The 27,570-nt window shown below is 33.7% G+C and overlaps 2 protein-coding genes across 12 annotated transcripts in view; one reads left to right on the top strand and one right to left on the bottom strand.

Moving 5' to 3' along the window:
* Positions 1-17,139, bottom strand: part of Ankrd30a (ankyrin repeat domain 30A) — a 109,150-nt gene extending 92,011 nt beyond the window's left edge. The window contains exons 1-7 of the mRNA XM_076834225.1: positions 16,759-17,139; positions 12,664-12,778; positions 12,331-12,504; positions 8,492-8,609; positions 6,051-6,104; positions 3,880-3,913; positions 2,021-2,093 (exon numbers count right to left, since the gene is read on the bottom strand). Of these exons, the coding sequence (XP_076690340.1) occupies positions 2,021-2,093; positions 3,880-3,913; positions 6,051-6,104; positions 8,492-8,609; positions 12,331-12,504; positions 12,664-12,778; positions 16,759-17,003 (813 nt within the window). The 5' untranslated portion in view covers positions 17,004-17,139. The remainder of the gene's footprint in view (positions 1-2,020; positions 2,094-3,879; positions 3,914-6,050; positions 6,105-8,491; positions 8,610-12,330; positions 12,505-12,663; positions 12,779-16,758) is intronic.
* Positions 17,140-17,247: 108 nt separating this feature from the next.
* The window catches only part of LOC143381360 (uncharacterized), a 127,420-nt gene continuing 117,097 nt past the window's right edge, over positions 17,248-27,570 (top strand). For 6 of the 11 annotated variants that reach the window (XR_013088805.1, XM_076834926.1, XM_076834923.1 and 3 more), the window contains exons 1-3: positions 17,248-17,327; positions 20,384-20,629; positions 22,050-22,111. Coding sequence is in view for 10 of the 11 variants with exons in the window: in XM_076834926.1 (XP_076691041.1) it covers positions 20,526-20,629; positions 22,050-22,111 (166 nt within the window). In the remaining variant the exon portion in view is untranslated. Of the gene's footprint in view, positions 17,381-17,628; positions 17,711-20,383; positions 20,630-22,049; positions 22,112-27,570 lie in introns of those variants that run through there. The other 5 variants (XM_076834924.1, XM_076834929.1, XM_076834918.1 and 2 more) reach the window with 3 other exon arrangements.

Genomic DNA, 27,570 nt, shown 5'->3' with positions numbered 1-27,570 from the left:
TTCAAACTCCAATTCTGCCATTTATTAAATTATATTTTATCATAGGTTGAAGATTATGAGATTATAGAGACATCCCACAAATATTACTCCTTACCTCTAATTATTATAGAAATACTATGATATCCATTAGATAATTTTCTTTGGATGTGTAACCGATGTGATTCTGAAATCTTTGTAATGTTTTGAATAACCAATAAAAAAAAAATATACATGAAAGTACTTTAACATATTAAACATACATGGAGTATAACATTCCAATTAGGATTCCAGTCTTGTAGTTGTAGATGATGTGGAGATTGTCTGTGGTATAATCATATATGTACATAAGAAAGTTATATCCAATTCATTTTACTGTTGTTCCTATTCCTAACCCCATCTCTTCCCTTCATTCCCCTTTAGACAATTTTCTTAATCAACATATTCTAGAAAAAAAATGATCCCTCTGTAGTTTACTTTAAAAAAAACTAACATTTTAGCAAATTTTAAATTGTTATATTTTGAATGTGTTTGCATAATTTACATTTGCATGAATTACTTCAAGGGGAAAACATGAGTTTAGTTTTTAATAGTATTTTATTTATATAAGTTGGCATTACAAGCAGTATAAATAATCATTTTAAAACTCCCACTTCTCTATGAACTACAAGAGGTTAGGAAAACATATTTGTGTGTGTAATTTGGAGCACTTAAAATAAGGTGTCAAATGAAAAAAAAAATGATTATATAATAATTTTAGCTCTTTCCATGAAGGAGATGAAGAATAAATCTTGTGGGGCAGTGACTGATGAACAAAAGTCACATTCAACTATGAAACAGAAAGGTGTAACAAGCCAGGCTCAGAGGCACACACCTCCCAGTGGCTTGGAAGGCTGAGGCAGAAGGATCAAGAGTTCAAAGCCAGCCTCAGCAAAGTTGAGGCACTAAGCAAATCAGTGAGACCCTGTCTAAATAAAATACAAAATAGGTCTGGGGATGTGGCTCAGTGGTCAAATGCTCCTTGAGTTCAATCCCCAGTACCTTCTTCCCCTAAAAAGAAAGATGTAACCAAATATGACAATAAGGGAGACAAATGTTTTGAAAGAATTAACACTGAAGAGATTTTTCTGTAAGAAAAAGGTAAGGGAGGAGGAACAAACAAAACAAAACAAAAATTTAATACAAAAAAAAAGAGGATACATTTTCTCAATAGACCTAACCTGAAGTTAAATATATGAAACATTTAAAGGATATATAAATTTAAGTCACATTTTTAGAAACCTAATATCATTAGATATATCATACATACATATACATTATACAAGTAATACTCCATTAATAGAAATATATTTGTTCATTTATTCACATTCAAAAATATTAAAAATCCTTCTTATGTGTAAGTAATTTTTTTTTTTTTTGGTACTAGGGATCACACCCAGGGGTGCTAAGTTGCTTAGGGCATCACTAGCTGGTTTTGAACTGGCAATCCTCCAGCCTCCACCTCCCAAGCCACTAGGATAACATGAGTGTACCACTGTGCCTGATGAAATAAGATCTTTTCTTTTTTAAAAATATTTATTTTTAGTTGCAGTTGGACACAATACCTTTATTTTATTTATGTGGCGCTGAGGATTGAACCCAGGTCCTTGAATGCACTAGGAAAGTGCTCTACTGCTAAGCCACAACTTCAGCCCCAAGATCTTTATAATAGTGGGTTTCTATGCTTATAATCCTTGACCAAATTTCGTATTTGCTCTATTTTGGGCAAACTTTTCCTAATATGATTTTCTGGTCATGATGTATTTTCCAGCCCACCCCACCTCGTTTTTTTTTTACATTTACACTACTTCAAAGTATATACCAGTCTTTTGGCATTTACAAAAGTAAAAACATTTTAAAAAAATCAAAAGTCAAAATTCTAAAAACTGGTTTTCTCTGATTAATTTTCTTTATATAGTGAGAGTTGGACTATTACTAAATTTTAAGAACAATACACAAAAGAAAATTCAGAGCAAGAAAATTAATTCCACAAAATCACCTTTACCTTGGTATCAAAATTAGAGTCTTCCTCATCTGATGTAGGCCAGGGATCACCAGGACCAGGTTTGTTAGAAAGCCTTTATAGGAAAAATATTCAATAAAAATAGGTGAGTTTGGGTTGGGGTTGTGGCTCAGTGGTAGAGCGCTTGCCTAACACATGTGAAGCCCTAAGTTCAATCCTTAGCACCACATAAAAATAAATAAAATAAACCTTAAAAAGAAAAAGGTTCTTCATTCTATAAAGGTGCAGATTCCTGAAACAAGGATGGGTACAGATAGGTAAGAGGTAGAGCTCTCTTTCCCTCTTCCTGGAAAACAAGCTAAACAGAATCTCAATAACCTCAGCACAAGCATTTTACAAACTATACAAACTGGGGCTATCTGATAGCTTTGCAAGCCAGTTGTAACCCTACATATATCCAAGAAAGATATTAGCAAGTTGGGAGAAGAGATGGAGGTGAGGGGATACCTGCCTAGGCCCTACAACCCAATAGTTCAACAACTTCTAGTCCTCTGGTGCTTGAGGGACCCTAAGGAAACCTCTGTAAATTGAGGTTGAAACAGGTGATAGCACATTCCTGTCTGCTATAGACATTCTTCCCAGATGCTTAAATTATTTTATCAGAAGTTTTATTAGTTATTCCAACTAAACAGAAAAAGCCAACAACCTGTTCAGGACTCCCTTAAACTTCCTATTTTAATATTCCTTTCTAGATAACTCCCGATATCTGTGACCTTAATTCCTTTATCATCTTTATCAAAGTTCTCATAAATTTCAATATTCTGGTCTCTTTTCTAAAATCCTTACCTCTAACCAACCCAGTACTGTTCCTCTTCAAATGTACTCTTCTGTTATTTTCATTCTTATTCTCTACTATTACATTCATTTGCTAAGTCCATTCTTATCCTCTGCATTTGGGTTGACTAGACTCACTTCCCCATTCTATTAAAAACACTAGCTATGTAGTGTCACATGCCTATAATGCTAGCAACTCAGGAGGCAGACAGGAGAATCACAAGTTCCAGCCTAGCCTCAGGAACTTAGTGAGGCCCTGTCTCAAAATAAAAAATAAAAGGGGCTAGGGATGTGGCTCAGCGGCTAAGTGCCCCTGGGTCTTACCAACAAAAGAAAACAAAACATTTACTTACAGAATGATAATAAGGCTGAGAACTAAGGAACATGAGTTCAGATTTCATTTCTGCCACTTTATAGATATCCAGAAAAGTCACTTCAATATCCTTAATCTCTGAGTTTTCATCTGGCCAGGAAGTTAAATACATTTTGAAATACCAGAGGGTATTTTTATTAATTGCTAGTGTTCCTTAACCTCCTGAAATTCTATGTGCTTTGATTATTAAGAAATATTTAGTTGCCAGAAATGTAAAAAAGAAAAGAAACACCAAAACAAGTAAAAGAGAAAAAAAAAGTCAAGATTATAGTCATGGAAGTAAAAAGACTAGGAAAAAAAAATGCTCATTAGTACTAGTTAAGAGTAGTAGCCTGAAGGAAAAAACAGAGAAATCATGAAGTAGAGATATCAATTAAACATATCCTCTAAATAGATGCCACAGATAATTAATATAATGTGGTCTACATGTAGATATTCTTCATTATAGTAAAATAATTCTTGTCTAGGACTTACCTAAACTTTCTTATGTAAAACTCATGGTCTTTTGGCCAAAACTAAGTAAAATCTGCCCTAAAAGCTTGGATGATAAAAATAAGGTACTGGTTGCCACTGCAACTATGGGCCCTATATCCATGGTGTCTAGCTCAGCTAGAACACTCAACAAACCTTGGTTTCTTTTCTCTGCATTCCCTAATTAGTTAAAATACAATTTAAAAAACTTCTGAAATCCTACCTGGTTAAAGACTCATCTTCAGAACTCTCATCCACTATTAAAGAAAAAGGTAAAATAACATTCAATCAACAATACAATAAAATATTAAAAGTTTAAGACTCTGATGTTTTGTTAGAAAATATTTCTTTAGGACCATTCCTGCAGACTATTCTATAATGAATATTAAATATACTAGTGATAAGCAATTAATGCATTAAGAATTCTTATGTCCCTTCTTTTTACTTATCAAATATAAGGAAGAAGGATGCAATTTATCAAAATTTGACCCCTAAAAGGAAACTGCTGTGTACAATAATCTTAACTGAAAAAGATATCATTAGTAGATTCAGTAGCATAAGCTGACAGTGTCAAAAAGCATAATTTTCTGGACTAATGAAACTAAGCACAATTAGAAGCCAATTGTACCCCTGTCTCATGAATACTGAAGGAGAGAGATTGTTGGGAAACAAAAATCTGATTTTATTTTGACATAATTATTTTGTTTTGACATACTTCCCCAGATGTTCAGTCAAAACTGTTTCATTTAGGATGTAACTCCTCATGACAAGGAAGACAGATCTATGGGCATGGTATTATGCAGCATGGCAAAACAAATGAAGGAGATAAGGGACAAGGATTTGAGCAAACAAGGCTCACATTTCATCTGCTATTTTACCTCGCATATAAAGAAGCACTGGAAAAATCACATCCTTAAGAGTTTGTCTATTCTAAACTGTAAATTATAATTAGAGAAGCTTAGAAGGAAGCACTGGGATGATAGCACAAATTTCCAGGAAGTACTATCTGAGATATAATAAATAAATACAAATATATATCATTTACTTATAAAAGCTTTCAAAATAGACCAACAATTAGCTTTCCCTAGTAGGGAATTTTTTTTTTTTTTTTCCGTTTCATGTAATATATGTGGGGAGGACCCTAAATAGTGTGACTCTTGGCATTTCCCATGACAAAGAATCTACTCAGAGATTCTTAGGGCTGGGCATGGAGGTCAGTGGTACCCCATTTTTAAAAAAACAAAAACAACAAAAAAGGAGCTGAAAGTGTATGTCTCAGTATTAGAGTACTTGCATAGGCCCTGAGTTCTATCCCCAGCACAAAACCAAAACAAAATTAAGAATAATAACAAAAATAATAAAAAAGAAAGTCAGCCATGTTCTAATAATACAGACTATTTTTATACTCATTCCTCAAAGTGAGATCACTTAGATCTATCTATATAGTATTCATTCTCTATTCTTATTTCAATGACAAGATAGGTATGGGACTTAAAATTGTTTTATAAAGTACAATCTCTTGAGATTACCTTTCTCTATTGCTAAAGAGTTTATCTGGACCCAAAAGAGCAGAATGGTACAGTTAGTGGTTAGTGTTGTGTAGCTGAGTATCATGTCATTTTTTTCAACCCTCCCCATATGTGTCAAATATATAGAAATCATCCTTTTTCAAGTAAAGCATGTTGTCAGATTATATGCTAATGAACAAAAAAAGAAAACAAGAACTAGACTGGAGGTCTAGCTCAGTGGTAGAGCACTTGCCTAGAATGCATGATGCTGACACTCTGGGTTCGATCTCTAGCACTGTAGGGAGAAAAAAAAGTTATTAATAAAAAAAAATCATATTGGAAGTTATAGTCACCTTAAATTGTAGATAAAGATCAAAGTAATAGAATATGGGTATTATCGCCTAAAATAAGAATTTGGAAATACATAAAACAAATAATTTAAATTGCATACTTAGGAATGAACAAATATTTTATTCTGCTTTAGTGACACAAATAACTGTGAAGTAATATTCATTTATATAATGCAATCCATTTATTGTAAAAATTAAATAGAAAATCTATTTTCATAACAATCCAATTTCCTATAATGTGACTACAAAGGAAACATACAATATATTAATTTAAAAATCTTATTTATACGAAGATCTACAAGATTTCAGATGCTAAAATAAGTGAAAATTTTTTCAGAGAATACTGTTTTAGATGGCAAATTTCTGAAAATTAATTCATTAAATAATTCTCAATTCTAGACTATTAGAAAGAAATTAAGAAAACATAAATGCAACTCACACACTAATTTTTAAAACTGCTTTCTTGTGATCAAAAGTTTCTTTTATTTTTTTCTAGAGTAGGTTTACCAAGAATAATTCACTATCAGAAGACATACCTGAATTGTTAATTTGAGAATGTTTAAGTCTCTTTTCTTCATATTCAAAAATTACTTGCCTATGGTCATAAATGAAAAAAATAATAAATAAAATTATTTTAATACTGATATGAAAACATTTACCACATATATCAAATTCTTAATTTTGAGACAACATCAGAACTTTCTCCCATATACCTCAAATTTGTGAGCTCTATAAACTTTTTATTAAGCTTATAATTAAAAAAAAGTAGAGTGAAAAAAAGACCATGAATCAGGGGAATATAGCACATTAACTAGATTAGCTAGACACAGTGGAAAGAAGTCCTGTCTCTTTTATCAACAGCTATTGGTTCTTGGACAAATATTTTCTCTTAGACTCAAAGTCTTCTTTTATAAAAAGGAGTTCACTAGACTGTTATGAAAATTTAATTAGGTAATACAAAAACATGCTCTGAGAAATAGTAAAGTAATGGAATTATTTGTTTTTTCATGCAGAACTATTTTGGAATCCCAAATAAAAGCTAATGTTCGCCCCCCCCCCCACAGATTCAAATATTCAAATGTTGCAGTTATTGGAAAATATTATTAAGTCTTAATTTTTGTTATTAGCTCCATTCTCTCCATTGTGGCTTATAATTCAAATTGTTCCTCATTATTATGTTAATCAATCATAGCAAAGGCAGAAACTAAAAAAAATGTCAAGACCAGACTTGGGCTACTGCTATTTCTCTTCCTAATCAAACTCTAAATCACCAGATCTTTGTTGGAATGATGCTTATCTCCATGTTTATCTCCAGTTGACTTGGTAGATAAAATCCTGTTTTACATGGATACCGATAATCATGGGTTTTAGTTCTTTTTAATCCAACTAATTCACATTAGATTTAAGAATTAGATTGGATAGAGAGAAATGATGGGAGGGGAGGGGAGGAGTAGGGGGGATAGGAAGGGCAGCAGAATAGAACAGACATTATGATTGCTGTATGTATATAAGTGACTTTATGACCAGTGTGATTCTGCAATCTGTACAACTAGAAAAATGAGAAATTATACCCCAATGACTTAAATGTATGAATTGCCAAGATCATTGTAATGTCATGTGTAGCTAATAAAAATAAAATAAAATAAAAAAAATAAAGGCCAGAGGAAGGTTCATGGCACAGAAAAAAAAAAAAAAAAAAAAAGAATTCTGCTTAATGGCCTCCTTTTGAAGTTGAATTTGAAAATATTCTGAAAACTTGTAGTGTAGACTGAAGTAGCTTGAGGGATTTTCATTACTGTGGAAAACAGATTATTTGAGAAGCTAATCAAAATCAGCATCCACCCTGGGGAAGGTGATATGAGACCTTCCAAGCCTAAAGAAAAGGTGCTACACAGGATACAAAGGGGTCTTTGGGAACAGATTTGGTAGCAAAGTAGAAAGAAAATTCTGATGTAATACAGCAACAATATTTGAATTTGTTTTAGTTTAGACTGATCCCAACAAATATTTGCTGGCAAAAAAACACAAAAGGAAGACCTCAAACTACCATATAGGTCTAGGTTAACATGTGGGCTCCACACAAGGTTTTGAAAAGGGGAAAGGGTCAGTTTGCTTACTATGTGCATAGTTAAAGCTAGAATACCCAATTGTCAAACCTGAGTTGCTGCTACTTTGGGAACAATGGCTGAGCATATATATAGGTGAACTAAAAAAAGTTGTGATATTTAATTCTGAGTGCATATTATTGTCAATAATCTTCAAATAGAGCAATCTAAAGTGAAGACTCATTCAAAATACAAAATGATTTTCAACCCTTTTTTATGATATTAGCATTTTAAAGGCAAACTATATAAGCAGAAGTTAAAAAGTACTACAAAAAAGATTAAGAAGTTCAATATTAAATCAAAAATTAAACTATAAGTCCATATGTTTTAAACTAATCTGAAACCCATTTTTAATTTTTTTACTTTTGTTATTGGTGCATATTTGTAATACTCCATTCTTGATTTTTTTTTGAGTTCATTATATTGTCTGGCTATTAATCCTCTGTCAGAAGGGTAGCCAGCAAAATTTTTTTTGCCATCCTGTAGCCTGTCTCTTTATTCTGTTGTTTTCCTTTGCTATGCAGAGGCTTTTAAATACTACTCCATTTATTGTTTCTTGTTATTAATTCCTCAGCTACAGGAGTTCTAATGAAAACTCTTTGGCTAACATAAGATCACATAATCAACAAAATCAGAAAACAAATATAGTCATAAGGGAATATGAATATAGTCATATAGGGGAATATGAATCTTAACATATATTTTTCTTTGTGTTGTCCAATCTGAATTATTGCTTTTCTGCCTATGGTTTGTTGACATTTTCATAATATCCTAAAAATTATGTTAATCATCCCAATAATTTAAAATTTTTGACTTGAGTGACTGTTATCACTCTAAAACACCACTAAGTTTTTAAAAATAACACAGAAAACAACTACTATACCTTTCTAGCTCATCAACTGCAGGTATATTTGCTTTTTTATTTACTAAAACTTCTGCCATCTGTTGTTTGTTTTCTCTTAGAGCAAGTAAAAGTGGTGTGTGGCCATCCTGTAAAACAATTTATAATTCACAAAATTACATATTTTTCAACTGAACTAAAAACCTTATAAAACACCCTATGGGAACATAAGTGCATCACAGAGTAAAAAACAAACAAACAAAGAAACAAACAAACAAAAAACAACAACAAAAAACCCTTCCTTCTTACCCTGTTGTGCTTTCATGTTTTTTTGCCTTTTAAATGCTCTCCTCTGTCTAGTGCTGGCACATGAACTCCAGTCATTTCTAAAACTTACTGCAAATATTTAATGATTCCAAGAACTTCTGCTTCTATAACTGCATTTCTAATGTTATTTTCAAACTATGTGATGCTCCCCATGTTAGCCAAAAACTTCTTGAGGGTAGGGGCTCTATCTTTAATCTCAATAGCCCCAAACACTGAAAAGATAATTGAAAAGGTTTTAAGTATTTTTATTGAATTAATGAGCTTAATTTTCATTTCTAGAGCAGGGTTTCTCGATGTATATTCCAAGGAATATGTACTTTTCCAGAAGTACTTTACTGTAACAGAAAGACTCCATAATCATTTGTTTGAGAAATATCACAAACTGTGCATGTTATGTCCAGTATTAAACTCTCCAACTTTGCTTAATCTCTTAAGTTTTTTGTGGACACAACATTTTTATTTTATTTTTATGTGGTGCTGAGGATCAAACCCAGTGCCCCGTGAGCCCGCTACCACTTGAGCCACATCCTGGACAATACTTTATTGATGGTAAACATTAACCAGAGTTTAGGGCTAAAGTTTTGAGGGCTTTTCAGTAATGTGATTCCTTTAAGAATGCTAATGGTTCCCATGGAGGAAACTGTCATGATTTTCTTCTATTTATTGTCTCAGGGTTCCAATCCCACTGTCAAGGCACTTGTACTCTAAATGGGTCACTATGGAAATGAGCTCTGAATTAAATGAAACAGGTTTCAAAATGAACTTTGATTGCTTATTACCAGTTGGTCCACGGGTTTTCTCATACTATAAAGATGGGAGATATTTACCTTACTAGTTAGAGAACTCAATATAAAATTTTATTCTCACTTATTATAATGCTAATAATCCTGGGACCCTAATACTTATCCTTTTTTTAATTCTTTTTTTTTTGCTGTATTTTCATTTTAATTGTGAAAGTTGCTTATAATTTTAGACAGAATTTTAGAATAAAAATACAATGGTTTATCACCACAAAAATTAATACTGGTCTATATTAATGATTTTTAGTGTAACAAAAGCATTAACAAAAGCCACTGAGCTGCTTGCATTTTTAAGGAACATGCTGAAAAGAAAGATATTTTATTTTCAACATGCATTACTTATTCAACTATACCTCTGATTAATCTAATAAGGCCGACAGACATTCTAATGAAAATACGATCATTTACAGTGTAAAGAAAAAGGTATTAAAATACAAATGTCTAAATTCTAAAACTCAATACCATTTCTATAAGATTAATACAAACTATAGACCATATTCTTATAAATTACCTTGAAAACCCTGACATCTTTATCAAAGTATATTATAAAACAGAAATTGTAGACTCAAATACTTACAGAGGCAAAGCAGGTGACATGAGGGAATTCTGAGATGGGTTAGTAGCAAATTGGAGACCGAATACTTCAAATAAAGGGAACAAATTCTTTACAGCAGACCACTTGTAATCCGGGATTGAAGGACAGAATTTATTCTTTAAAAGAAGCTCAAAATTCATATTTCTACATGAGTCTCCTAAATTTTAAATGTTGACTGAATTTATGGAGGTTATGGATCACGTTTAGTCTATAGCCTTTTTGTTTTTATCTTTGTTGTAGGTTTTTCCAAATGGTTTTGTACAAATTAAATATTTGCATGTTAAACCTTACCTTTTTTTTTTTTTAAGATGGACTCAATATTTTTATTTATTTTATGTGGTGCTGATGATGGAACCCAATGCCTCCTGTGTGTGAGGCAAGTGCTCTACCTCTGAGCTATAAGCCTAGCCCCAATCTTTCCTTTTTTTAATATCATATTTTATCAAAAAAATCAGGCCCTAAAATATGAAAAGACTCATAATGCCCACTTCAAGATCTTTTCAATACTTACTAATTTATACTCCATTGGTAGTCAATTCTCCTAGACTGTTGATGAATAATTAGTTTCATAGGACCTTTGAAACTAAATTATTAAAATACCCATGTATATACTTAGTTTCAAGAAAACCCTGGGTGTTATCAATATTTGTTGACCTAATGACCTGAATTATAACAAAGAGACATGAAATCCTTAAAATACCGACTGCTGTTTATTGGAAGACTACCCATGAGAAAATCTCTAAAAATGTTCTGAATGGCAGTGGATGACTACTGATGGTTGGAAGGAAAAAGGTGTTATTCTATAAGTCAACGGATATTTCCAATATTCCTTTTAACTTTCTTACAATGGAAGTAGAAAAGACAGATGAAGTTGGACAAATAATATTGGAAAGCAGAGATTTGAAGGGTGCAGTGCAGAGGCTAACCGAAGTCCAACACTTCTAGAAAATTTCTTAAGATCTGGGAATTCACTAATTACACTTGTTAATTCAGTAGTTCTTCTTTAGGAGTTCTATCAGAATCTTGAGGAAATATTAAATATCTATGTCTAGGACTTATTAGATTTTCTGAACCAAATTTTCAGACAAGAGCCTAGACTTGTAAATTTTCAAATTTCCCCAGGTCACTGTGATGCACAATTCTAGGTGAAAACTAGAGAAGCAGACAATCATCACTTCAGTATCATCTCTCTTCCATAAAACCTTTATCATTTGGGGATTTGGCCAAAATGAGGGAAGAATAAGAGAAAGTCACTTGCTGTATACTCAATTTAATTTTCCTGGGTAGGGACATGCAGGGACTAGATAAATTCAAAAGCTAACTTGATTTCATTACATAAACTCCTTATCTCCCACCTCTCAGCAACACACTGTAGATTTGAGAGTAGAGTTTAGAATCTTATTAAGTGTCTACTTCTGTCAGAAAACGATTAGATGTCAATTAATTATCTGTTCTTCCTTTTTCTTTTCCACTTAATTACCATATGATCCTGTCAATCTGGCTTCCTTAAAATCCCTATAAAAGTAATCTCTAGGCAGGTTTACAATTCAACAACTTTCTTTTCCAAACTAAGAATTAATATCACCCAAATTTAAGGGCATCTTTTCTGTATATAAACTGGAAACAAATAAACTTATTGTGGTATTTTTCCTCAGCTATCTAATTTCCAAAACGGACTGAATACTTCTTATCACTATCCTTTTCCATTTCTCCTTTTTAAATCTTACTGACAATCACTTTGATATAACTTGTGCTGATTAAGCACAAGTAGGTTATTTATTTTTAAATGTCTTTGTTTTAAGATAAAACTTACTTCAAAGAAAATTTTGCTTTCCTGTGTTATTTTGTACTAATTAGAAAAAAAAATTTGGTACAAAAAAGTATATGAAAAAAAAGATTTTACCTTTAAGAAGTTAATTGTTTTCACAATATTTGCCATGAAAGCATAAAAGAAAGCTTACGCTCTAATACTTCTTTAAAAATATCAATATTTTAAGTGAAATCTTCAACAATTAAGTAATTTCAAATTATTTTAATTCAGGGAATGCTCGAGTTTCTAAATATGGAAAATTTACCCTATAAACATCATTATTAATATAAAGGTATTTCATTTCAAATATTTAGGAAATAAAGGTGGTTGATTTATACCTTGTTTTTGGCTTCAGTATTTGCATTGTGCAAAAGTAGTTTTACTGCTATTGATGTGTTCTCAATATAAACAGCATAGTGGAGAGCTGTATTGCCACTGGAGTCCATGACATTCGGATCAGCGCCATGTTCTAACAGAATAGTTGCACATTCCTCTTCCTGGCACTGTATGGCCTGTCAGTATCATACCAAGAAACAGACTGTAAATTCAAGTTAATTCAAGATAAACATTCTACAGGTTTCACAAGTTATATTTAAATGGGATAAATTCACTTTTATTTTAAGAATTTAAATCAAATTCATCTCCTGCCGAAATGGTTGGCTACTACCTACCTTAATTAGTGCTGTGCTGCCGTCACTGTCACAGATGTCAATGTTGCATTTCCTCTCTACCAGAAGAGTCACCACTTCTGGATGACCATAGGCACAGGCAAAGTGTAGAGCAGTCCTGACAGTGAAAGAATTTTTTGGATATTACAGAACACCATCTGAAGGTACACAATTATTCATGTGACTACAAACATTAAATAACATGTAGTTCCTTTGCCTTCAAAGCAAATATTTTCTTCTGAAGTACAGTATTTATAGTTCTTACTACTCATTACATTAATAGACATACAACCTATTTGATTCATGCACCCTTCCTTTCTCTTCCTCCCTCTCTCTCTTTTGTGGTGTTGGGGATAGAATCCAGGGCCCTGAGCATAGTAAGGCAAGCACTACCACTGAACTATCTACACCCCCAGTCAATTTAGAGCAGCCTCTGAATAGCAAGAACATCAACTTCAGTTTGAATCCTACTTTAAGCTCGGATCCTTACTAGTTATTCCTTAACTTTTCTATGTCTCATTTTTCTTACCCTAAAGATTGGGATGAAAAATAATAGTTACCTCACAGGACACCACCAAAGTGCTTAAATGAAAATCCATGCAAGGTATTTAGAATTGTTTTAAATTAAAAAATCCCAACAATTATTAGATATCATAATTATTATTAATAATTATTAGTTTTGGGCTTCAGTATTTGCATTGTGCAAAAGTAGTTTATCATTATTAGTAATAATTATTATTACTAATAATATTACTAATACCTAACAAAAACAAGATTTCAATTAAGTAAAATAATACAATTATACCTACTTTGCAGATATGGATTTCAATGAGTCTGCTATTTTTCTTGCATTTCAACATATGAGATACTGGAATGCCACTTGTTTTTGTCATCTCTGCATTGCTGTGACCATAAGACCCAACAAGAACAATGTAGAAGAGGAAAAGTATATTTTGGTTTGGGGTTTCAGAGTTTTAGCCCATGGTTAGCTGACTTTATAGCTGTAGGCTTGAAGTAAGGCAGACATCATGGCAGAAAAATATGGAGGGAGGAATGTAGCTCGCCTCCAGGCAAACAGGAAGCAGAGAGAGTTCCATTCACCAGGGACAAATTATAAAACCCCAAAGGCTTGCCAGTGAACTACTTCTTCCAGACACACCCTACCTGCCTATAGTTACCACCCAGTTAATCCACATCAGTGCATTAATCCACTGATTGGGTTAAGGTTATCAAAACCTGATCTTTTTACCTCTGAATATTCTTTCGCTCTCTCACACATGAACTTTTGGGAGATGCCACACATCTGAACTACAATGCCAATTATAGTTCATAAAGTGTTATAACTATAAATGACATTTAAAAAATTTTAATACACAAAATATCAGCTTATCACACAATCTGTGGTGCCTTATAAAAAGTGAAATACAATAGTTCTATGGCAGTTCTGTTTATATGGTTGGCATTTAAATTGCATATATAATAAAAATGTGTAAAGAAATGCATATATAATAAAATCTATAAGCATAGATTAAAAAAAAATTTCCTTTACTTGTGAACATACAAACACATACACTCAAACTAATAGAAAATGAGAATTTTTCTTCTGTGCTGGACTCTTATCCCTGATCTTCACAAGGCTTATTTTTTATTAACAATAAACTTTTACTGGAACTTCTATACATGTTCACTGTAGAAATCAGAGAAAGAAAATAGAATAAAAAAAAGTTCATGCAGAACTTTTACCAATATTAATCATTTGCTAGGCCAAAAAGCCAGACTCATCAAATTCAAATACTGAATTAACAGAGTATATTTCTAGTGTCAATGAAACTAAGCTAGAAACAAATAATAAGATGAGAAACCCACAAATTGGAAGTAGAATAATACACTTCTAAGTAATAGAAAATGAAAAAGAAAATTTTATATCATTTTGTATCTCTTTTTGGCTAAAACAAGAGCACAGTCAAATAATTTGTGTATCTGTATAATCAAACTGACTTTTTTCCTCACTTGATAAAACAAAGTATATCTTCCGATGTCAACAGACATGATATTTATGCAAAATTCAATGATTATATTCTAACCAATTGATATTGTAATTTGTAAATTACTAGAAAAATCTATTCTGTGGGTTCTTCTTCTGTTTTTTTTTTTTTTGTATCAGGGATTGAATCCAGGGGTGCTTAACCACTGAGCCACATCCCCAGCCCTTTTTTAATTTTGAGACAGGGTCTCACTAGGTTGCATATGGTCCTGCTAAATTGCTGAGGCTGTCTGCTGCCTCAACCTTCCAAGCTGCTGAGATTAGGTTCTTCTTAATGCATTGTTATTTTAAGCAGTGCTGAGAAAAACAAATTGTGTCATTTATTATTTCCTAAAGATATTCTAGTATAATAAAATTTGTTGGTAGAAACATATACATTTTAAAATAGGGTACAGTAGATCAAATTGTCTATTTGAAAAGTCATAATTTAAGCTTTAAGCAGAAGTATACCACTGTTTTTCATTCTCACAAATTTTGTAATTGGTAAACACTATTTTATTCCTCTTTTAACTTAATTTCCTTCTCTTACCAGGGACAAAGAAATTCTTCCAATGTCCATAGGTAACTTGTAGATCTGCACAAGTGTCCCTTACCAAATTAAGTAAGAGTTCAAGATCTAGAGGTAAACTTTAGTGGTACAGTACTTGCCTAGAAAGCACAAGGCCTTTGGTGCAACCCCCAGTATAAAAAAAAATAAATGGAGTTCAGTTTTTTTCCTTGTTAATTTGAAAGAATTTTCTGTATAATGAAGATATATTTTTTATCTGTATTATGTTATATATGTATAAATATTTTGCAACAGTTTTTTATTTTAATTCTTTTTCTGATATACAGAGGTTTAGATTTTTCATTTCTGCTAAATGACCCTTGGAACAGTTTCTTTTAGGCTAGGGGTATAGCTTAGTGATAGTGTGTGCTTCCTAAGCACTAGTCCCTAAGTTCAATCCTGAGTCCCACAAAAGGAAAAAGAATGCTTGCTTTTGAGTTTATTCTTAGGAAGGTCTTGGCCAATATAAAAAATATATAATGCAGAAGTAGGCCTGTGTATTTTCTTTCATATTTTTCTCATTCTGTATTATTAAAAATTTTTAATCTATACTCTATGGAGAAACTTAACTTGTGACATAATAACCTAGCTAGTTTATTCCAGTTATCAGGCACTTCATATATGAATAATTCACCTTTTCCTATTAATATGGAATGTCACTGGTTTCAAGTTCTAAATTCTTACATACATTTGGGTGTTTCTGGATTTTTCTATTCTGTTGCATTAGTTTATCTGTCTTTTCAGTTGCCAGTATCAATTAGTTTGTGAAAATTAATAGTGTATTTTAATACCAAGAAGAGCAAGTCCTTATTATAAAAAAAAAATTCTGTCATCACAATAGTAAAAGCATGGGGAAATAAAAAATGCTAACTTTTCGGGCTGGGGCTGTAGCTAGTGTTAGAGTGCTTGCCTCTCATGTGTGAGGCACTGGGTTCAATCCTCAGCACCACATAAAAACAAATAAAGATATTATGTTCATCTACAACTAAAAAAATTTTTAAATGTTAACTTTGATATTTTTACCTGGTTTATCTAAAATAAATATAGAAAGATCTCACATTTTTGGAATAAGTCTTCCTTGTTCAACAGAGAACTATCTTCCCAATAGTTATACACTTCATAAAAACATGGATATTATTTTTTCTAAGCATTTAAAACCCTTTAGCTGATAAAAAAATATTTCTCTCATGCACTTTCTACACCGTATACATGGTTTTAGAATTGTGCATTTTAAAAATAAACTGTTGCATATACTTAATTTTGTTAAGTTAATCACTTTTCAATAGTCAAAGAGCTTTACATGGGAATCATAAGTGGATCGGAAATGAGCTAAAGTTTTGTTTTAGTTTTGTTGCTCATGAAGTGGTTCTGGGTGTTGGATCCCTTGGAATCCTGTACTTCCCAGGTGCCTGAGGGGGTCCAGCAGGGGAGGTGCCCGTTTCTTCCACGCCCCCCTCCTCCCGCACCAAACCCGTAACCCCCTTGGCTCAAAGCCCCTACCTATTACCTGTTCTTCTTGTCTTTATCATTCACGCCATTTTCCCCAAGAATAAGGAGATGCTGCACTTTGGCTACATTGCCCATGCTTGCAGCTTTGTGGATCTTTCCTGTATCCTTGTCTCGGATGTGGTACCTGGGCGAGTTCAGACTACTGGCATTCTCAAGCCCAAAGCCCACACAGTTCCTTCGCAGGTTGCTTGAGGAGCCCAAAGGCGAACGGCCCTTACTTCCGAAGCCAAAAATCCTCTTCATGGCAGAAGCCAACCGCCTCAGGGTACCTTTCCCCCTCCTTGGCTTTTCACCGCCTCCGGAACTCAATATTGGCTGTCACAGATAAGCAAATCTAGTCTCGCCACAACGACCCAAAGGGGCAGCTCCAAGTTTCCATTTTTTCAGGAAAAAATTATCCTCTCCAAGCAACACCACTTAAGTCCCAGTGCGCGTGCGCGTTCTTAGTCTGCGCAGACGCTACTCACTTTCACAAAAGGCCGGTAACCAAGGTTGCTCAGTGCGCATGTACAATGCCTCATTTCTCCAATCTCCGCCTTTTAGGCCTCCTGTGTTTCTTTGAGTCAGGTTTGTTACAAAGTGCTCTTCCTTGGAGAAGGCTTGGGACTCCAGTCTAACGGGTACTGGCAATTAGTGCGCGGGTAGTCCAACTTACTAGGCCATGTCGCTGGAAAATCGCGCAGTTGTTCCCTGGCGGTCGGACAATAAAGGGCCCGAGAGTGTAGGCAGCATCTCGCGGGCAGCCGGAGGTGGCCGGCCGCCTGAATTTGAAGAAAGGGTTCCGAGGGAGGGGCCGGCGCGGGGCTTGCAAAAGTTCCCTTGAACTCTTGGGACACGTCGGAGGTGAGACTGCCAGAGCTCCGGCAACCAACCGCGTCCGCCCGTGCCCTTCTCCTGGGGAGGGGACCTCGGTGGGGCTCAACAAATGGTGGCTTCGCGGGCCTCTCCTGGTACGACGTGGGTTGTGTGGGACTTGGGGCCAGGTCAGGCCAGGCCAGGCCTGGATCTTGCTGTGAGCAACTTGGGCAGCTGCTTCTGTGCGCCCGGCGCTCCAGGACTTAGCTCTAATTTGTCTCTTGGTGGACTTTGTATTTCTGTAGAAACAGTGGTCTCTGTAAAAGGTTGAACACTTCAAGTCACCTGGTTTCTGTGCATTCAGGTCAGGCCAGCCTGCTAGTGCCACACCTGCCGTTGCCTCTTATAGAAAAGCACATAAACTCTGTCTTTAAAAGCAAAAATGTACTTAAAGAATTTGGTTGGGGATGGGTGGAATATGCGTAAGGATGTGGTTATGAAAGTAAAAGGGGATTCGTTTTGCAGAGCGCTTTATTTGCATGGAATCTCTATTCATTTGGAAGTTCTTGGAATTAGAAGTGACAGTTTCCATAGAGCAATATAGAGAGTCAATTTTAGGATAAAAATTAATGGAATATGTAAAGAGATTATGTACATTTTGGATCAGAATAGATACCCGAAGAAAACAACATAATCTTAAAATTTTGGTTTGACTTGGGAAAAGTAATTTCTTTATAAAGCTTTTTCCTAATGAAAATTGTGTATCTACTTTGTCTTGTTTTAAATTCTTATGTAAATTACATGAGTTCTTTCATAAATTATTTTTGATAATAAAGCAAGTTCTTTTTACTATTACTCTTTTTTGATGATGACATACAGAAGAGTTATTTAACTAAATGTATTTTTTATTTTGTACTAATAGACATGGGTTTTTTTTAGTACCTTACTATCATAAAGCTACGTGAATATTCTTTTTTTGTTTTTATTAGTGCATTATAGATATACATAATATTGGGGTTCATTTTGACATAATCATACATGAAATACAATTTGTTGCACTTCAGTCCCCAGTACTTCCTCCTTCCTCCTCCCTTCCTTCCTCCCTTCTGTACTCTATTGTACTGGTCTTCCTTCAATTTATTTACAGTATTTTTAAAAATATTGGTGCTTTGTAGATATGCATAAAGGTGCAATTTATAGTATAGTATATTCATATATGTACGTATCATAATATGGTCAATTTTATTCTGTATTTCCTCCCTTTTCCCAGCCCCCTCCCTCCTTTTCTATTCCCTTTCTCTATTTCACTGATCTTTCTTCCATTTTCATGGGATCCCTCCATCCCCACTTTTTTCCCCTCTCATTTTACTCTAGTTTCTGCATATGAGAGAAGACATTTGACCCTTGACTTTGTGAATCTGGCTTATCTTATAAGCTTAGCATGATTTTCTCCATTTCTATCCATTTACCCACAAATGCTATAGTTTCATCCACTTTATGGCAGAGTAAGACTCCCACATTTTCTTAATCAGTTTGTCTATTAATGGGCATCTGGGCTGATTCCATAGTTTGGCTATTGTAAATTGTGTTGCTATAATCATTGAAGTGACTGAATCACTTTAGTATGTTGATTTTATTTTTTTAGATAAAGACCAAGGAGTGGGATAGCTGGGTCCTATGTCAGTTTCATTCCTAGTCTTTTGAGGAACCTCCATTCTGCTTTCCAAAGTGGTTGTATGGATTGTCACTTTTGTATCATTAAGTCTTCCCATCTTAGAGCATGATGTGTTTTTTATTTGTTCATATCTTGATTTGTGTTATATTCCCTATAGTTATTACATCATTTTAAACATTATTATTAATGAAGTTTTTCTCCATTTCCATTTTTAAGGCATTTTTCCTAATATGATTATAGGTATTAGTTTTCCCAAATTTGTATCCCATATCTCATGGCAAACTTAAAATCTTGGTGATGATTTTTACAATAGTCTCAGGTTTTCTAACTGAATAATCACATTATTAATAAGAAAGTAGTCATCACTTTTCAAGTATATGACATTTAATTCATTTCTTATTTGATCTAATTAAATTAATTTAATCTAGGTAAGTCCAGTTAAATGGTTGTTTTATGATCATTTATTTATTTGTGATTCGTTACTTTTGTATGCTAATAGAAATAGCTGGCTTGTCCCTGGTTTCTTATTTTAATTGAAATATTGCTAATGTTTTACCATTTTAAATGATAATGTATATTTTTTATTTTTAGAAATAGTGTTTGTTGTATTTGCCAATCCTTTTTCCAGTTTTGATCAGAAATGCTTCCCATATTTTTTAATCTTGTTTCTTGAGATGTTTTTTTAAAATATTGAGTAAATAGACTGTTGAGTAAATAGACTGTCTCTGAGAAGGAATCTCATTTATTTGCTTAGAGTGCATTTTTCTTATGTTTGATGGATTTTCTTTGCAAATCTTTTATCTATATTTTTTTCATTTTTTATTCATTGGTGACATTTTTGCAGCATTTTATGAGGTTTTAATATTAATGTTTTGCCAAGTTAATGTCATGAAAATTGATACTCCATTTTTGTTGTACATGGTCTGGGATATTTTTAAATTCATTAAAATTTAAAGTTTACTAGAATTCATTTATGAAATCATCTGTATGATATGGAAAATGACACACACTATTTTAGGATTTGTCATTTTCCATTTCTTACAAATTTTGCACATTAATTTTGTATCCTGTTACTTTGCTGTACATATTTACCAGCTCTATAAGTCTTCTGAGGGAATTGTGAATGCAATTGCTTTTCTGTTTTCTTTTCCAGGGGATTCATTATTGGTTTATATAGAAGCTATTGATTTTTATTAGCACAAAATGACCAGGCTGGGTGCAAACTTCACAGATCAGCACAGCCTTTATTCAGCAGTGGAGTTGTACATCTGGTGGACCCACTTTTCTCGTGGAAAATGAGCCACTGGCCAAAGGAGGAATCTGTTCTTATTATATATGATACATTGAGTGATGACTTGATTATTGACAGAGCATGTCAGTTTGGGCACTCAGGAAACAGGTTTGTAAGAATTTGAGATTTGTTTTGACTGGGCATTATTTTTACTTGGGGAAAAATGGAGGGTCGGGTCAATGTTCAGTGCTTGTCTCTTTCCCAATAGAGTCTCATTGTATAGTCACTGGGAAAGGATTTATTTGGGGAAGGATCAATGTTTTTGCTTCCTCCCAGAGACTGCCATTTCAGGCTTGCTGGATATCTCCTTCCCAGGGATTGTCTTGTCACTGGATGATGTTTGTTTCCTTCCAAGAGATTGTCCTGTCACTGGAACAAAATATATTGGGAAAGGATCAGTGTTACCAATGTGTTGCCTTCTTCCTTACTCCCTCTTCCCAGGCCACATTATTTTGGGGTTTGTCATTTTTCATATCTTACAATTTTTGTATGTTAATTTTGTGTCCTGTTACTCTGTTGTACATACTTACCAACTCTACAAGTTTTCTGGTGGAATTTTATGGGTGAACAGTAATAGCTAAACTTTTTTCTTTCCTTTTTATATTTCTTATTTCCCTATTGTGCCTAATTGCACTGACTAAAATTTCAAGTATTATATTCAATAGAAGTGTCAACAGTTGACATCCTTGATCCTGATTTTAGAGGAAAATTTTTTCAGTTTTTTTTTCCCCATGAAGTATAATGTTGGCTTTGAGTTTGTTGTATGTAACCTTAATGATGTTGAGGTAATTCCCTCTATCTCTATTTATTTATTTTATTTATTTATTTATTTATTTATTTGGTCCTGGGGATTGAACCCAGGGGTGCTTTACCACTGTGCTACATCTCCAGCCCTTTTTATTTTTTGTTTTGAGCACAATCTCTCTAAGTTGCTTAGGGCCTTACTAAGTGTCTGAGACTGTCCTTTAACTTGGGATCCTCCTTATCCTCCTCACTCAGCCTCCCAACCTGCTAGGGTTACAGGTGTAAGCTACCACACCCTAATTATACATAACAGTGGTATTCATTATAATATATTTGTACATGAATGTAGTCTAATTGGTCTGTTTCATTTTCCCATAACTTCCCCTTTCTCTTCCCTCCTCCTTCCTCATATTCCCTACCTCTTCTATTGGAGTCCCTACTCTTTTATTGGAGCTCTGTCCCTAATTTATATAGGGTTTTTAACATGAAAGGCTTTTTCTGCATCTAATGAGATGAACATTTTCCTTACTTCTATTTGTGTAATGAATTATGTCTCTGATTTTGGTATTAGAGTAATACTGTCTTTATAGAATGGATTTGGTAGTACCTTCCCACCCCCACTTTCTATTTTATGGAACAATTTGAGGAGCGTTCTTATTAGTTCTTTGAAGGTCTGACAGAATTCAGCGGGAAATTTGTCTGATCCTGGGTTTTTCTTTGTATTGGACTTTTTGTTACTTCTTCAATCTCATTGCTTCTTTTTTTTTAATATTTATTTGTTTAGGTATAGATGGACACAGCACAATGCTGGTGCTGAGGATCGAACTCGGTTCCCGCCCATGCTAGGTGAGCGCTCTACCACTGAGCCACAATCCCAGCTCTCATTACTTCTTATCATGTTTAGATTTTCTATATCCTCTTGGTTCAATTTTGGTAGTTCACATATATGTCTAATAATTTGCTCATTTATTCTAGACTTTCCAATTTGCTGTAATATAAATTTTCAGAGTAGTCTGTAAAAATCTTCTGGATTTTAGAAATGTCTGTGGTGTATCTCCTTTCTAACTTCTAATTTTATTAACTTGGGTCTTTGTTTTGTTCAGCTAAGGCTTATTCTTTTCTTTGAAGTTCTCTTATTAATTTGGCTCTTAGTTATTTCTACTGATTTTGGAATTGGTTTATTTATAATTTTCTAGGACCTTGTGATGCATTTTTTTGGTGATTTTTTAATATAGAAACTTAATAGCTATAAACTCTCCTTAGAACCATCTTCATAATGTCCTAGAGATTCTGATGTGATTTACCTCTATTCTCATTATTTCCTTTATGATCCATTCATTGTTTAGAAGTGGATTGTTTAATGTCCATGTGTTTATGTAATTTCTTTTTCCCCCATAGCTTTATTGATGTAAAATTGAAGTACAATAAAATGCACATATTTGAAGTATGCAATTTGATCAGTCTTGACATGTCTGTAACAAATACAATCAATATAAAAAGGATTTCCATTACTTTTTTTTAAATTTGAAATCATGCAGACTGTATTTCCTGCATGATTTATTACATTAGATATCAATCATCTTAAGATATATAGAACCTCACCCCCACATGTCAACTATTTTAAAATTAAATGGCACACTTATAAATATCTCAGAGGCCAAGGAAGGAAAGTGAATGAAAAGTGTTTTGAACTAAATGATAATAAAAGCTTAAAATATCAGGATCTCTGGGAAGAAACAGTACGAGGTGAACACTTATAACTTAAAATACTTGTATCAGAAAGAAGCTAGAATTCTAATCAATACAAATATTTTCAAATTTTTTAGTAGGAAGGAAAAATAAAGGTAGGAGAAGAAATATATGAAATAGAAAAGAAATAATACAGCTAAAATTTGATAAAAATCAAAAAAGTCTAATCAAAAAAACAAAAACACAGAAATTAGTATCAATGGAAAGGGAGCTATCAAAATAACCTTGCAGATGCTGAAAATGTATTAAGGTAATATTACAATTGTATGCCAACATATATGATAGCTTATATAACATACATTGGCATACAATTGTAATATATTAGAGAAAGATTCATGTGCTGCTGAGAAGAAAGTATATTCAGTCATTGATGGATGAAACATTCTATACATGTCCATTAAGTATAAATTATTATTATTATTATTTTTAAACAGAGATTTGGAGAAAGAGAGAATTTTTTAATATTTATTTTTTAGTTCTCGGCAGACACAACATCTTTGTTTGTATGTGGTGCTGAGGATCAAACCCGGGCCGCATGCATGCCAGGCGAGCACGCTACTGCGTGAGCCACATCCCCAGCCTAAGTATAAATTATTAATTGTATTTTTTCATTTGTATAGCTTCTTTTTTAGTTTTTGTTTGGAGGCTATATCCAGTGGTGACAGATGCAGGTTAAAGTTACCCAATATTTTTGTTTTATGGTTTTTTGGATTCTTGATTTTGAAAAGATTTGTTTGATGTACATCAAACAAACCTTTGTACATTTTTGTTTTCTTGATAGTTATGATTGTTATGCCTTGTTGATGTATAGTTCCCTTAAGCAGTACGAAATGTTTTTCTTTGTCCCTTCTGATTAACTTTGGTTTAAAGTCCACTTTATGTGATATGAGGATAGAAACCCTGCTTCTTAATGTGATCCATGTGAGTGAGATATATTTTCCCATTCTTTCACCTTCAATCTGTGGATGTCTTTGACTGTATCTTAGAGACAACATTTTGTTGGGTCTTGGCGTTTAATCCAATCTGCCAGTCTGCATCTTTTGATTGATGAATTAGGCCATTAATGTTCAAAGTTATTATTCAGATATGATTTGTATTCTCAGTCATTTTGTTTTATTTCTAGTTTTTAATTTGAATTGGTTTCTCCTTTAATTGACGATTCCTTTAGTATAGTTCCTCCCTTTCTGGTTTTTACTTTTTTTCATTTCATCTTCATGGAATATTTGGTTGAGAATGTTCTGGAGTGCAGACTTTCTAGTAGCAAATTCTTTTAACTTTTTTGTTTATTATGGAAGATTTTTATTTCATCTTCAAATCTGAAGCTTAAATTTGCTGGATACAGGATTCTTGGTTGGCATCCATTTTCTTTCAGAACTTGATATACGTTAATCCAGGACCTAGCTTTGAGGGTCTGGGTGGAGAAATCAGCTGAGGTCCAAATTGGTCCCCCCATAAGTAATCTAATACTGTTTTCTTGCAGCCTTTGAGAGCACCACTGCCTCCTTAGCTTGCAGATTGTATCACATCCCCTCACCCAAAAAAACCCTCATTTGATGTGCTGGGGTAAAATCTGTAACATGTGCCAGTTTGTCCTTCAGCCCCTTCAGAGCTGGTGTGGAAAACACCACTGTTATGGTATGGATGTAAAGTGTCCCCCAAAAGCTCATGTGTGAGACAGTGCAAGATTTGGAGGAAAATGGTTGGGTTATACATAGCCTTAACCAAATCAGTGAATTAATCTCTAATGGGATTAACTGAGTGGTAACTATAGGGAGGTAAGGTGTGGCTACAGGAAGTGATTCATTGCGGATGTGTCTACAAGGGCAAGGTATATATATATTTTTTATTATTTAATTTTTTATATTATCTACATATGACATTACAATGATCTTGGCAATTCATACATTTGTATCATTGGGGTATAATTTCTCATTTTTCTAATCGTACAGATTGCAGAATCACACTGGTCATAGAGTCACCTATATATATATACATCAATCATAATGTCTATTCTATTCTGCTGCCGTTCATGGAAGATGGAAGGAGAACTCATTATACAGAATACATATGTGATGTTGTGATGAGAAAAAAAAAAAGTGTGTCACATTAGATTGGATAGAGAGAAATGATGGGAAGGAGGGGAGGAGTAGGGAGGATACAAAGTATATATTTTGTTTCTGGAAAGTGGAGTCTCTCTCTCTCTGCTTCCTGTGAAACTCTTACTATGAGGTTCTGCCACATCTGGAGCCCAGAAGAATGGAGCTGTCCTTTTATGAACTAAGACCTCTGAAATCATGAGTGCTCAAATAAACTTTTCCTCCTCTACAGTTGTTCTGGTTGGGACTTTTTAGTCACAGCAAAAAACGAAACAAAACAAACAAACAACAAAAAAAAAACCTGCCTAAAAACGACCACTTTATGTCTGACCCTAATCAGTCCTTATCCACTGTAGTCCTTAAGCAGAGTTCAGACTACTAGATTCAAACAAAGGTGTCCTTTGCTCTTCTGTGCTCTACAGGGTCAATTTTCTATTACAGAACTGCTGCTTTAATTTAAGTCTTGGTGAGCTGCTCTGATATTTTGGATTCCTCTGATTTCCCATTTTTGATCCTCTTTCATTCTTATCTTTCACTCTTTCTTAATGATGTTATTTCAAATGAATTTTAGGCAAAACATAACTGACTTTTGTTTTATTAACTTGTGATCATTTCACTCCTCTTCCTATTATATGAACACATTAATTGTAGAAATTAATGGACTTTTCTGTGAAATTTTCATACTTTAATATATTCTGTTTTGTTTTTGTCTACTCCCCTGTCTACACTACAGATTTTACCCCAGCACATCAAATGAGGCTTTTTTGGGGGGTGGGGGGGATGTGATACAATCTGCAAGTTAAGGAGGCAGCGGTGCTCTCATATAGACTTTTCACTTCAACTGGCTTGGGTAAGAGATAAGAACAATACACATAAGAGACCCAAGATATCTATATTACACACATTTCCTCTTAATTAGGAGACTGTAAGATTGAATCCCCAGAAAGACTTCTATTTTAAAAACCTCAACAAGAAAAATTTTGTTTCTGTAGTGAAATAACTGCATGATAGTAATTCTATATCCCCCCAATAATTGAATACTCTGATACTGGTGAGATGAAATCCCAGAGAAGTAAAAAAGCTGATGGGCAAAATGATTAATGAACTAAAAAAAGATCTAGAAAATGAACTAAGAGAGAAAATACAGGAAATGAAAGAGCATTTCAATAAGGAGATATCGAGATTTTAAAAAGGAACCAAACAGAGATCATGGAAATGAGACACAATCAAAATGTTCAGTTGGCAGTCTCAACAACAGATTAGATCATATAGAAAACAGAATTTTAGGGCTGGGCTTGTCTTCTTGCAGATCATCTTTTTAAAAATATTTAGTTTCCACATATGAGACCAAACATGCAATGCTTGTCTTTCTATGTTTGGCATGTTTCACTTAACACAATGTCCTCCATCCATTTTCCTGCAAATGAAATGATTTTATTTTTTTATGGCTGAATAGTATTTGGTATGTGTGCATACCATATTTAATTTATCCATTCATCTGTTGACTAGCACCTGGATTGAATCCATATCTTAGCTATTGTAAGTGCTGCAATAAACACTAGTAGGAAAGTATTTTTTTTGTTTGCTGACTGCATTTCATTTGTATGTATATCAAGAAGTGGCATAGCTGGATCATGTACCAGTTATGTTTTTTTTTTTTGTATTTTTCTTTGTAGACCCTCCGCGTGGATTCCATGTGTGGAGGAATAATTTGTGACTATAATAATTTATAGTTCCAGCAACAGTATATGAGTGTTCCTTTTTGTTCATGCCCTTGCCACCATTTGTTGATTGATTGATATTAGTTACTCCAATTGGATGAGATGGAATCTCAATGTAGTTGTGATTTGCATTTCTCGATTGCTACAAAGACATTGAGCCCTTTTTCATATGTTTATTGTCTGTAATTTGTTTTGTTAGATCCCTAGACATAAGTAATTCCATTTTGGTTCTGGGCCTCAGAAACAAAACTTACACGCTGCCAAGAAAAAGAAACTTAAGATACCCTGTTCCTATAACCACCCCCTTCCAAGGTCCCTATATAAAAAATCTGCTGTTACTCAGCCACCTTCACCCAAGGTCATATCTAGAGCCTGCTGCACCTAAGATCATTTCCAGCTTGCTCTTGTTCCTTGTTTTTTTTTTTTTTTTTTTAAAAAAGATATAAAACCTCTACTCAAGTGACTCTGCCTGCTGCACCTTGCGAAAGAGCAGCCTAGCATAGATTCTCTGTCAGTAAACCTTTGCTTGAACTCACGAGATGGGTCTCTTATGTGTATTTGTTCCAGCTACCCTAACACTTTTGAGAAATGTCTGTTGAGGTCATTTGCTCATTTTTAACTGGATTCCCTGTTTTTCTGTTAAATATTTTTACTTCTTTATACATTTTGGATATTAATACTCTGTCAGAGGAATAACTGACAAGAGATTTTCTTCCATTATGTAGATTCTCTTCACTCT

Source organism: Callospermophilus lateralis, chromosome 15 (genome assembly GCF_048772815.1).
Source record: "Callospermophilus lateralis isolate mCalLat2 chromosome 15, mCalLat2.hap1, whole genome shotgun sequence".
NCBI classification, from domain to species: Eukaryota; Metazoa; Chordata; class Mammalia; order Rodentia; family Sciuridae; genus Callospermophilus; species Callospermophilus lateralis.
The sequence above is the reverse complement of the archived record's forward strand: the minus strand, read 5'-3'. Positions and strand labels throughout refer to the sequence as shown.